General features: G+C 41.7%; 1 protein-coding gene and 5 non-coding genes across 7 annotated transcripts in view; 1 reads left to right on the top strand and 5 right to left on the bottom strand.

Annotated features, from left to right (window-relative positions):
• Positions 1–172: 172 nt before the first annotated feature.
• trnam-cau (transfer RNA methionine (anticodon CAU)) lies at positions 173–244 on the bottom strand. Its single transcript has one exon. It is a non-coding gene; the product is annotated as a tRNA-Met (tRNA).
• Positions 245–3,507: 3,263 nt separating this feature from the next.
• trnar-ccu (transfer RNA arginine (anticodon CCU)) lies at positions 3,508–3,580 on the bottom strand. The gene has a single exon. It is a non-coding gene; the product is annotated as a tRNA-Arg (tRNA).
• A 602-nt stretch (positions 3,581–4,182) lies between these two features.
• On the bottom strand, positions 4,183–4,255 carry trnar-ccu (transfer RNA arginine (anticodon CCU)). Its single transcript has one exon. It is a non-coding gene; the product is annotated as a tRNA-Arg (tRNA).
• Positions 4,256–4,857: 602 nt separating this feature from the next.
• Positions 4,858–4,930, bottom strand: trnar-ccu (transfer RNA arginine (anticodon CCU)). Its single transcript has one exon. It is a non-coding gene; the product is annotated as a tRNA-Arg (tRNA).
• A 606-nt stretch (positions 4,931–5,536) lies between these two features.
• Positions 5,537–5,609, bottom strand: trnar-ccu (transfer RNA arginine (anticodon CCU)). The gene has a single exon. It is a non-coding gene; the product is annotated as a tRNA-Arg (tRNA).
• Positions 5,610–7,837: 2,228 nt separating this feature from the next.
• The window catches only part of LOC131972282 (solute carrier family 26 member 6-like), a 28,003-nt gene continuing 23,901 nt past the window's right edge, over positions 7,838–11,939 (top strand). For both annotated transcript variants that reach the window (XM_059334088.1, XM_059334087.1), the window contains exons 1-6: positions 7,838–7,960; positions 8,871–9,010; positions 9,195–9,305; positions 10,308–10,483; positions 11,517–11,681; positions 11,760–11,912. In XM_059334088.1, the coding sequence (XP_059190071.1) occupies positions 7,851–7,960; positions 8,871–9,010; positions 9,195–9,305; positions 10,308–10,483; positions 11,517–11,681; positions 11,760–11,912 (855 nt within the window). In that variant the 5' untranslated portion in view covers positions 7,838–7,850. The remainder of the gene's footprint in view (positions 7,961–8,870; positions 9,011–9,194; positions 9,306–10,307; positions 10,484–11,516; positions 11,682–11,759; positions 11,913–11,939) is intronic.

Below are 11,939 nucleotides of genomic sequence, written 5' to 3'. Positions count from 1 at the left end.
GAGTAGTCAAAGGGTCAAAATCACAGCTCCAGTTACAATGCGCATGTGCTATACACTGACGATGAGATGACATTTCACTCTTGATTACTCCTCTTTCTACTGTACTTGGGGTACTGCTCACAGCAAATAAATGAAATATCTTCAAGGTAAACAGCTGCTATTAAAATGCAACTAGCAGAGGATGGTTTCGATCCATCGACCTCTGGGTTATGGGCCCAGCACGCTTCCGCTGCGCCACTCTGCTGGAAATCACCCCAATGGGACTTGAACCCACAATCCCTGGCTTAGGAGGCCAGTGCCTTATCCATTAGGCCACTGGGGCTTGATGATCCATCTCTTTCACTATACAGAAACAATGGGGTAGCACAGACATCAGCTTAGAATAATATAACAATGGCCCCTGAGGTCACCGTAGCAGTGGCAGAGGTGGCACAACAATGAAGAGATAAAAGCCCTTTTCATAGTGCCGTTTCACGCCGGGACATTTACGTCTCTGTAATGTCTCGCCTCCACTATGAATGTGCCTGAAGTGGGATGCCGGGATCAAATGATGCCATCAATTTCCCACCTCCAGAGGTAGTCACAGAGGCGGAAAATTGGTGGGACGTTTGGAAGCGGGAGCGCTATGAACGGGCCATCGGGGCGAAGCGGGATATTTGACGTGGCACGTGATGTCTAACACACACCTCCGACTTGGTCTGACAGTCATCGAATCACTGTTCAGCAGCACAACAAATGCGGCAGCTGTTGCTAACTGTGCACAGCGCCGCTTATTGTGCATGCGTATCTCCGCATGTCTGGCCGACATCTCCCAGTGGATGTCCTCACACCACCTCAAACTCAGCCTGGGAAAGACCGAGCTACTTTACCTCCCAGGGAAGGGCTCTCCCACCACTGACCTCCACATCACTGTCGAGAACACAGTGGTTACCTCCACCAAGACCGCTAAAAACCTTGGTGTGACTCTCGACAACCAATTGTCCCTCACCTCAAACACTACCACCAGATCCTGCAGATTCTTGCTGCATAACATCAGGAGAATCCGCCCGTTTCTCACCCAGAAGGCATCTCAGATCCTGGTCCAGGCGCTGGTCATCTCACGCCTGGACTACTGCAAATCAATCATGGCAGGTCTGCCTACCAAATTCATCCGACCTCTGCAGCTCATCCAGAATGCAGCTGTCCAATTTGTTCTTCAATCTTCCCAAATTTTCACACACAACACCACTCCTCCGCTCCCTCCACTGGTTACCAGTGGCTGTGCGAATTCGTTTCAAGACTCTAGCTCTGGCGTACTCTGCTGCTAATGGTTCAGGCCCTGCTAACATCCAGGACCTTGTCAAACCCTACACCCCTGCCCGTCCTCTCCGCTCTGCATCAGCCAAACAGCTGGCGACTCACACCCTTCGTGGGGCGACTCGCCAAAAAAACTCTTCCAGACTTTTCTCTGTCCTGGTGAAACAAGCTTCTGCCGCAGGCTGAAGACCTAGCTCTTCCAACAATACCTCGGTTAAGACATGGTCACCTATATATATATATATATATATATATATATATATATATATATATATATATATATATAAAACTCTACTCTTCTCTTTTTCTCTTCTTTAGCATATAGCACTCCTGTAGCGATTACAGATGACTCTTAAAGTTATGTACTTACTTGGTTCCTGTGGTCTGAGGCTAGTACCATCAGGTTGAATGCACTTATTGTAAGTTGTTTTGAACAAAATCGTCAGCCAAATGACATGTAATGTAATAAGCTGATTGCTGGTTGTGTCTGTGACACAGATGGACACTTATAGGTTACTCCAATAGGCTCATAACACCAGGCTGAAACACAGTGTTTTGTTGTTTTGTAACCACACCTGACAGCGTGCTTGACACCTCGTACATCAGGGTAGTGAGGTGTGAAGTTTAACCATTAGGGTTAGAAAAAAATTAGATGGTTAGTTACTCTTTAATGATGGATGAACATGATAGGCCATGAAGAACCATTTCCTTGTATCACTTTACAGACAGACAGTTTATTTAGTCTTGAATTACACATATAGGGATGGCCTTACACATCCAGATTAAGTGTAGTGCTGCACCATCAAAAGTTAATGAACGCTTCCAATGATGTTTTTAAAAAATGGCCGCAGCGTGAGGGAGCGCAACGCAGGCAGGTCTGCTCTCGTAAGATAGCTCGACAAACAATCCTACTTATACTATTCACACCTCTGTCGCATCGCAGTGTTTAAGTCCTGCTTGTTGTTTGGTACAACATTTGATAACACTAAAACTGCAAACAATGGCAGCTGATCAACAAAGCCAGATCTCCCTACAGACTTTGTGGGATGGCATACAACAAATCAAAACTGAAATGCTCGCTCATCTCGATTCAAAGGTGGATCCCATTCAAACTAAATTGTGCAACATTCAGGTTTCTCTGGAGACTCTTGGAGAACATGTGGCCTCACTAGAGCAGCGGGTCAGAGCAAATGAGGACGACGTTACAAATCTCAGCGCGCTGACTAAGGAGCTAACTAAGGACAATGCCTACCTGATGGACAAGATCCAGGACCTGGAGAACCGAAGCCGAGCCTCCAACCTTCGCTTTGTAAGGATTCCTGAATCCGCGGAGGGCCACGATACCCTGGAGTTTATGTCCAAGTTAATTCCTCAGTTATTCAGCTCGGAAAACTTTCCCACTCCTCTGGTCATTGAGCGAGCTCACCGCACGCCTACGTTCCGCCACAACGACAGAGCAGGTCCAAGACCCGTCCTGATCAAACTCCTCAATTTCCAGGATAAGGTAAAAGTCCTCTGTCTTGCCAGAGATAAGAGGGAGCTGGTCTTTCAAGGTAACCAAATACACATATATCCTGACTTCAGAGCCGATCTAATGAAGAAACGCCGCTCCTTTGATCCTGTTAAACGGAGACTTCAGGAGTTAAATTTAAAATACTCCCTGGTATCCATCCACATTGAGTGTCATTGTCAACAGGAAACCACAGCTGTTTACCTGTCACAGGGCTAAATTTCGGCAGACAAGGGAAAACGCTGATTGGGAAACATACAGGAAACGAACAATTCTTTCCAAGACAATGACCCGCAACGCAAAATCTGATTATTACAAGGAATGTCTCTCCAATAAGTTTAAAAATCCTAAACAATTCTGGAACGCTTCAAAATCCATAATAAATACCTCTGATAAAAGCTCTATTAATAAAATTGGTGATGATAATGCGATAATTCATGACCCTTTCTTAATTGCTCAAGTGTTCAGTCAGCATTTTTCCACAGTCATCCACATTCAAAGTCCAAGTTGTATAATATTGTTATCAGAGGATGATTTTGATCTATCGACCTCTGGTTTGGATTGGATGATTTACCAGATTGTCCACCAGACAGCAGTGAATGAGCCTAGACCTAAAAAGCTGTTAGCAGAGAATGCTTTTGATCAATCAACCTCTGGGATATGGGCCCAGCACGCTTCCGCTGCACCACTCTGCTGTAAATCACCCCAGATGGGACTCGAACCCACAATCCCTGGCTTAGGAGGCCAGTGCCTTGTCCATTAGGCCACTGGGGCTTCACATATTAACAAATTGCACAAATTAAAAAAATACAATTGGTGGTTTGAGCTGAAATAGCAATGGCCCATGGTGAGTTTGAGCTAAGAACCTCTAGGTTATGGGCTAAGCACACTAGGCCAATCTGCTGTAAATCAACCCAGCTGGGATTTGATCCCACCATCTTGGCAAAGGAGGCTTTGGTACCACAGGTATGCCACAGGTTGACTTTGTTCATTTGCACATAGTGGACTGACTGAATGTGAAGGCAACAGCATTCCTGATCTTTTTCTTCTCAAACGATGGACACAGTCACCAAACTCAGTCTCCCAGGAATCAAGTTGCAGTTTATTGTGCCCAGGTGTGCTAACCTCATTGGTCAAAAAGGTCTCTGAAAACTGTAGCAGGAATGTGTATGCTAGACCAAGCAGTGCAATATTGTTATCAGAGAATGATTTTGATCCATCGACCTCTAGTTTGGATTGGATGATGTATGGGATTGTCCACCAGACAGCAGTGAATGAGCCCAGACCTAAAAAGCTGTTAGCAGAGGATGCTTTCGAGCCTTTGACCACTGGGATATTGGCCCAGCACGCTTCCGCTGCAGCACTCTGCTGTAAGTCACCCCAGATGGGACTCGAACCCACAATCCCTGGCTTAGGAGGCCAGTGCCTTGTCCATTAGGCCACTGGGGCCTCACATATCTTGCAAATTGCACGAATAAAAAAAATACAATTGGTGGTTTGAGCTGAAATAACAATGGCCCATGGTGAGTTCCATCTAATAACCTCTAGGTAATGTGCTCGGCACACTTGGCCAATTTGCTGTAAATCAACCCAGCTGGGATTTGATCCCGCAATCTTGGTAAAGGAGGCTTTGGTACCACAGGTATGCCACAGGTTGACTTTGTTCATTTGCACATAGTGGACTGACTGAATGTGAAGGCAACAGCATTCCTGATCTTTCTCTTCTCCAACGATGGACACAGTCACCAAACTCAGTCTCCCAGGAATCAAGTTGCAGTTTATTGTGCCCAGGTGTGATAACCTCATTGGTCAAAAAGGTCTCTGGAAACTGAAGCAGGAATGTGTATGCTAGACCAAGCAGTGCAGAATTGTTATCAGAGGATGATTTTGATCCATCGACCTCTTGTTTGGATTGGATGATTTACCAGATTGTCCACCAGACAGCAGTGAATGAGCCCAGACTTAAAAAGCTGTTAGCAGAGGAAGCATTCGATCCATCAACCTCTGGGATGTAGCCCAGCATGCTTCTGCCTCACCACTCTGCTGTAAGTCACCCCAGATGGGACTCGAACCCACAATCCCTGGCTTAGGAGGCCAGTGCCTTGTCCGCTAGGCCACTGGGGCTTCACATATCTTGCAAATTGCACAAATCAAAAAAATACAATTGGTGGTTTGAGCTGAAACAGCAATGGCCCATAGTGAGTTTGAGCTAAGAACCTCTAGGTTATGGGCTAAGCACACTAGGCCAATCTGCTGTAAATCAACCCAGCTGGGATTTGATCCCACAATCTTGCTAAAGGAGGCTTTGGTACCACAGGAATGCCACAGATGGGCTTTGTTCATTTGTACATATTGGACTGATTTGAATGTGAAGGCAACAACATTCTGTATCTCTTTGTTCTCCAACAATGGACATAGTCACCAAACTCAGTCTCCCAGGAATCAAGTTGAAGTTTATTGTGCCCAGGTGTGATAACCTCATTGGTCAGAAAGGTCTCTGGAAGCTGAAGCAGGAATGTGTATGCTAGACCAAGCAGTGCAATATTGTTATCAGAGGATGATTTTGATCCATCTACCTCTAGTTTGGATTGGATGATCTATGGGATTGTCCACCAGACAGCAATGAATGAGCCCAGACCTAAAAAGCTGTTAGCAGAGGAGGCTTTCGATCCATTGACTCCACTGGGATATGGGCCCAGCACACTTCCGCTGCAGCACTCTGCTGTAAGTCACCCCAGATGGGACTCGAACCCACAATCCCTGGCTTAGGAGGCCAGTGCCTTGTCCATTAGGCCACTGGGGCCTCACATATCTTGCAAATTGCACATATAAGAAAAAGTACAATTGGTGGTTTGAGTTAAAATAACAATAGCCCATGGTGAGCTCCAACACATCCATCCATCCATCCATCCATTCTTGTCCGCTTATCCGGGGCCGGGTCGCGGGGGCAGCAGGCTAAGCAGCGCATTCCAGGTGCCCCTCTCCCCAGCCACAACGTCCAGCTCCTCCTCGGGGACCCCAAGGTGTTCCCAGGCCAGACGAGAGGTATAATCCCTCCACCGTGTTCTGGGTCTTCCCCGGGGCCTCCTACCAGTTGGACGTGCCCGGAACACCTCTAACGGGAGGCGCTGAAGGTTGGAGCTCTAACACCTTTATTAAAAAAATCTACCATGACCACTACAGAAAATTACAATTAAACATTTAACAAGCAGTAATTCACACTACCACTGACTATCTTTGTAACAGTTTGGCCACAATTTTGTACACTTACCAAACATTATTCAGCCTTAGTTTATACCTTGTCTTGTTGTTTGAGTGATTTAACAGTTTCAGCTCTCTGATTCACTGGGAGGAAATAAATGACTGACAAAAGTGTGACTCAGCAATAAAAAATGTCATTGTCCACTGATGAACCTAAAGAAGACACTGTGTCTTTAAGAAAGCATATTGTCTGTGCTACTTAGTTAACCAGTATATGTGGTTCCAGTGATAAAGCAGCCCCTCCCACTCACTCTACTTTGGTGTTATCATAAATTAACAAGAACAACCCTGACAGAGCGACAAATGGCTGACTAATCTTATCACACGCGGATACAAGGAATGACATAAAGATTATGTCCAGTTTAAAGTGAATACATTACTGTATGTACAGCAGTTCTGTCTGTAGTCATCTGAGCTCTCATTTGTTTAGTTTTCTGTGTATGTATTGCATGCTGTATATACCTGTAAGTGAAATTAACATTAAGAATATTTTGGTTCAATTTATCAAAAAAATATTTAAAGTGCAAAAAGGTTATTGGCACAATGAATTAAAAGGCCACCGTGACAATAACTACCAAATTGTTAAAATAACTTGCTATGTAAATGTTAATTTGCCCCATTTCCGTCTCCACCACCTCTGTACAAAAGCAACAGCAGTTTGGAACTTTGCACCCTCTCTTCAAAACAATATACAGTTTCGTATCTAGATTTGTCTTCAAGGTCTCAAGGCACAGCAGTGGAGCCACGACGCAGACAGAGACTGTCTCACCCTCGAACAAGTGAAGAAGAGAGGACATAGAGAAGTAAGAGGAATATGTAAGGGAGAAAATTGTCGATTTAAAAATAAAACCATTACTTCATTTGTGGACTGCGACAAAAAAGCAATCACAACATGACGTTTGGTACCACTTGGAGCTACTTGGATCTGTGGGAAACTCTACAGCAGATTTAATTTGAAGCCTCAGGACCACTGCACACAGAGAGGATTAATTCATCAAAAGAGGGATGTTCCATTTTAGGATTGAAGGAATGTTTTTCTTTTTTTAATTTAGGCTGAAGTTTTTCATTGAGATCCTGACCAGACTTGGAGTTAGATCTATTTTCTCTGAACTGGAAAAACAGAAAGAGGACATAAGCATAGAAGCGATAGCATCATATCGCTCGCTTACTCTGAAAAGCTACACTAAACGGAAGGTTAATCTCAGGGGCTTTCAACATAAAACATTTTATTGATACAGTTCGGACTCACAAGGTACTTATTATCAAAGGTTTCAAACAGTTCAGTCCCAGAGAGATCGTGATCACGACTTGACTGAACATTAAATTTAAAAAAATGTATTTTTACAGCTGTTATTGTGTCAAAACACATTTAGATTAAGATCTTATAATAATAATTATAATAATAATACATTTTATTTATGGACGCTTTTCACGTCACTCAAGGTCACCTTACAAACAGAGCAAAAAACACTAGATAAAAACAAAACACAATAAGCTACATAAAAACAAACAACTACATAAAAACAACAAACAGAGCAAAAAATAGGATGGCAAGGTCAAACAGAAGAGGCAAATCTAAATAAGTGAGTCTTGAGCTGAGATTTGAAGGTGGAGAAAATAGTAATATGTTTCTGATTTTTTTAAAAAGGGTATTGTCTAATGACCGCATTTGTGCAATGATGATTAAAAAATAGATTTTCTGCAAAAAACAAAGAAAATTTCACAGAAAATACGTTTTTTGTTTATGTTGCAGCTAGTTTTAGCCATGGCAGAGAGGAGACGGATGGGCTACAGTGTGCAAAGGGAGATCCTGGACGAAGGAGCAGTGGAGGAGATTGCAGAAAAGTCTGATTCAAAACCATCTTTGGCTGAGAAGGTCAAAAAGTCAGTGAGGTAAAATACCCCCCACTCTCTGCACATACAGACATTTTCTGTATTGTACATTTATTTTCCTATGAAAGCACACAGGAATTACTCTACATTAGTCTTCATTCACACAGGAATTACTCTACATTAGTCTTCATTCACATGACAGTAATTTACTGTTTAAACTGTCATTCAAAACGCCTTACCAGGACGTTTTTTGCCCTAAACCTAGGTCAATGGTTTTATAACATAAATTCACAGAAACTGCAGCTGTTTGTACAACCGCAAACCTTACATGTATGTATAATGACGTGTGCTATTTTTAGGATGTGCCGCTAAACTGTAAGCCGCGAAGCACGAACTGCTTTACATGCATTTGTGTTGCAATGGGTTGTTCTGACACACGACCTATTCTGTGGTTTAGGTTGGAGAACTTTTTTTGGTGTATGCATGTCAAAAGGTCTTTAGCCAGGTAGATAGATACACCATGAAAGTAATTAAAAGTTAATTAAAATCTCATAAGCACACATATAAACATACATGCATGCATTCATGAAAACTACGTTAAAGTACTTTATGTCAAAAATATTCAAATATATAGAGATAAAACAGGATCAAAACCACATCCATGTCTGGGATCAAAAACAGCAAGTCATGTGCTTCTAAATGTAAGACTACTGTATAGAGAGTCTGTAATGCTTACATAACATACCCTGTAAACATACAGCTGACAGACAGAGAGGATAAAAGATAATTTATTAACTTTTTTAGATGGGAAAAATATAGGTCAACAGTATAATGTGGGTCAAAACAACACCAAAAATCCGCCTGAAGTTCAGACATGTCATGTACGCTGACATCAAAGTATATCCCTAAAATAATATGTAACCCCACTCTTTCTGTATCTCCTTTTTGTATCCCTGACACACAAACTCAGGTGTTCTGGTCCCAGGTTGAAGAGCTGCCTGCTGAGTAGTGTTCCTGTTCTATCATGGCTGCCTCGTTACTCCATCAGAGAAAATGCTCTGGGGGACCTGATCTCTGGCATCAGTGTGGGGATCATGCAGTTGCCGCAGGGTGAGGATGGAGGTTCAGTTCAGTAGAGAGGGGAAAACAGATGGAAGAGATAAAGGAAGAGATTTTGTCATAAATTATTGATTTTAAATGGTAATCTGCAGGTTGTACGTTACCCTTCTACACAATAGCTGTAAAATATTACGATATTGTAGGAAACCATATTTATGCTCTGCTCTCCCTGCAGGTATGGCTTATGCCCTGCTAGCAGCTGTTCCTCCGGTATTTGGCCTTTACTCATCTTTCTACCCAGTCCTGCTCTACTTCATCTTTGGAACGTCCAAGCACATCTCAATCGGTTTGTACTTTAACACTTGCTGTATCTGCACACCAGGTCATTTTGACAAAGAGAGGATTAATCTAACACAATGATTACTAACAAACTGAAATAATCCTTTTTTTTTATCTTCTCTAATCACGTTTAGGTTTAAAGCATAGACAAACAGTATAGAATCTCTAGCTGAAGCTCATGGCTTTTTAGGCCTGTTATGTTGCGGGCCAAATTGACCAATTTCAAAGTTTAAAAATGTAAAACAAAATTAGTTAAAAGTAGTTTTTCATAAAAAGAAAAAACATTAAAATGTAATATATATATATATATATATATATATATATATATATATATATATATTATAAAAAAATGAGTGAATTATCCTCATTGCACCATAATCTGTGAGAGGTAAAGAACACCATTGCACTAAATATTGATTGAAATAGTTAGCAATGGAGTCAAATATAAACAATATTTATTGGGATTTTTTAGTTTCTGCCACTTTTGTATAATTAAAAATCCCCCGGGTCAAATTGACCCACGACCATTATTGATGTTCCTGAGAAACGAAAATAATAGGAGGGTTAAGGAAAATATATTCTCTTCTATCGATTTCTGGAAGAAAAGTCATTGCAAAATCATCATGCATGTTGTTAAAGTACCTAAAAACCTGATTTCAAACCATAGGTATTTCTATATAATTTTTTTATATTCATGATTAAATATAAGCAGATTTGTTAATATTTTGTCCTGATGATGAGTCTGAAAGAGCTGCATGCTGATTCAAGTCATAGAAGTACTCAAACTATAAGAAATGTGACATTTCCAGTGGGAAAATGAATGGGACCTTTACTTCTGGAACCATCTAACGTGACCAGAACACTTTGTCAGAAGACAATGTACGCACATAGGACCCCAGCAGTCATAGCAAGAAGCCGAGGCAAAATTGGCTATCAGGACCAATTTGTGTCTCTGACAAATCCAATGATAATGACCAGCAAAACGTAAGTTTCCATCTCCCTTCTTCAGGAACATTTGCAGTGTTGAGTGTGATGCTAGGAGGGGTAATAGAGCGATTAGCCCCAGAATCTGACTTCATGATATGGAACAATGAGACCAACTCCACTACGGTTGATACCATCGCGCTGGATGCAGAGAGGGTCCGAGTGGCTGCGGCCGTCACCTTCTTGTCTGGAATATTTCAGGTAAATTACACTTACTTATTCTCTTGTCTGGAAATCAAGTATTTTTGAGGAATCTTCCAATCAGGTTGTGATGTTTCACAGCATGGTCAAATGTGCTGTCATCACTGCCAATGAATCAAAATAAAATACATTGTACTATACATATACTTAAAACTTACAGAGCTCTTTACAGACAGCCATTACATGTCAACAAAAGCTTTTAGCTGTTAGGATCAATTTCAAGAAATTACAGATCACTTGAAGCATGAAGGGGAGCTACTTTCATCTGTATTTGTCAATCAACAGGAATCTATATGTACACTAGTGCTCAAAAGTTTGAGGTCACCCAGAAAATGTGTGTGTTGTTTTCCATGAAAACGGATCGAAGATATAGTAAAGACATTGACAAGGGTAGAAATAACAATTTTAACCTGTACAAATCACCAACTTTACCTCTAGATACCCAACCAGCCTGAGGAAGGACCATTTTATTGTTTCTCATATCAGCACAAATTCGTTTCAGCTGTGCTAACATAATGCACAGATGCTTTAATGATCAATGAGCCTTTCAAATACATAAACGTGGATTAACACAATGTGCCACTGGAACACAGGAGTGATGGTTGCTGACAATATATAATAGATATTTCATAAGAAAGTCAGCCGTTTTCAGCTTTAATAGTAATTTACCACTTTAACAATGTCTAGACTGTATGTCTGTTATTATTATTTTTTTTTTAAATGTGCTTGTCTTTCAAAAATAAGGACATTTCTAAGTGACCCCAAACTTTTGAGCGGTGGTGTGCGTTGTGCCTTTCAGCTAAAAACTCCTGCACAGTCCAGGCTGAATTGTTGTTGATTAGTTATGATGGTGTAGGCATGATGGTTATTTGGGCAAAAGTTTTTCCTTGTATCACTGTGATGCTATACACTGACAATCACCTATGATAAACCAGTTTCTAATTCCATAAATGTTCATTGTATGCACAGGAGTGAGTGAGTGTCAAATTAAAAGCTCCCTGTGTTTTTTTTCCATTCTCTATAATGTTTGTAGATTCTGCTTGGTTTAGTCCAGTTTGGTTTTGTTGTGACCTACCTGTCTGAGCCGCTGGTCAGAGGCTACACCACAGGAGCTGCCATCCATGTCATCGTGTCCCAGCTCAAATACACCTTCGGCATCAGCCCTGTGAGATACAGTGGACCCCTCTCATTGATATATGTAAGGAAGAACACCGTCATAACACCTAATTGGTTCTTGAGCTTTTAAACAATAATTATATTACTTCTTTCTTTCCAGACTGTGTTGGAGATATGCTCTCTCATGCCACAGACAAACATTGGTGCTCTTGTGGTCAGTATAGTTACGATCGTCTGCCTCATCCTCGCCAAGGAGCTCAACGCATACTTGAGTAAAAAACTACCTGTTCCTATACCTGTGGAGCTGCTTGGTGTGAGTATTCTTCTAATATACTTCATG

The sequence above is a fragment of the Centropristis striata genome, chromosome 5, assembly GCF_030273125.1.
Source record: "Centropristis striata isolate RG_2023a ecotype Rhode Island chromosome 5, C.striata_1.0, whole genome shotgun sequence".
NCBI lineage: Eukaryota > Metazoa > Chordata > Actinopteri > Perciformes > Serranidae > Centropristis > Centropristis striata.
This window is presented reverse-complemented; position numbering and strand designations above follow the sequence as displayed.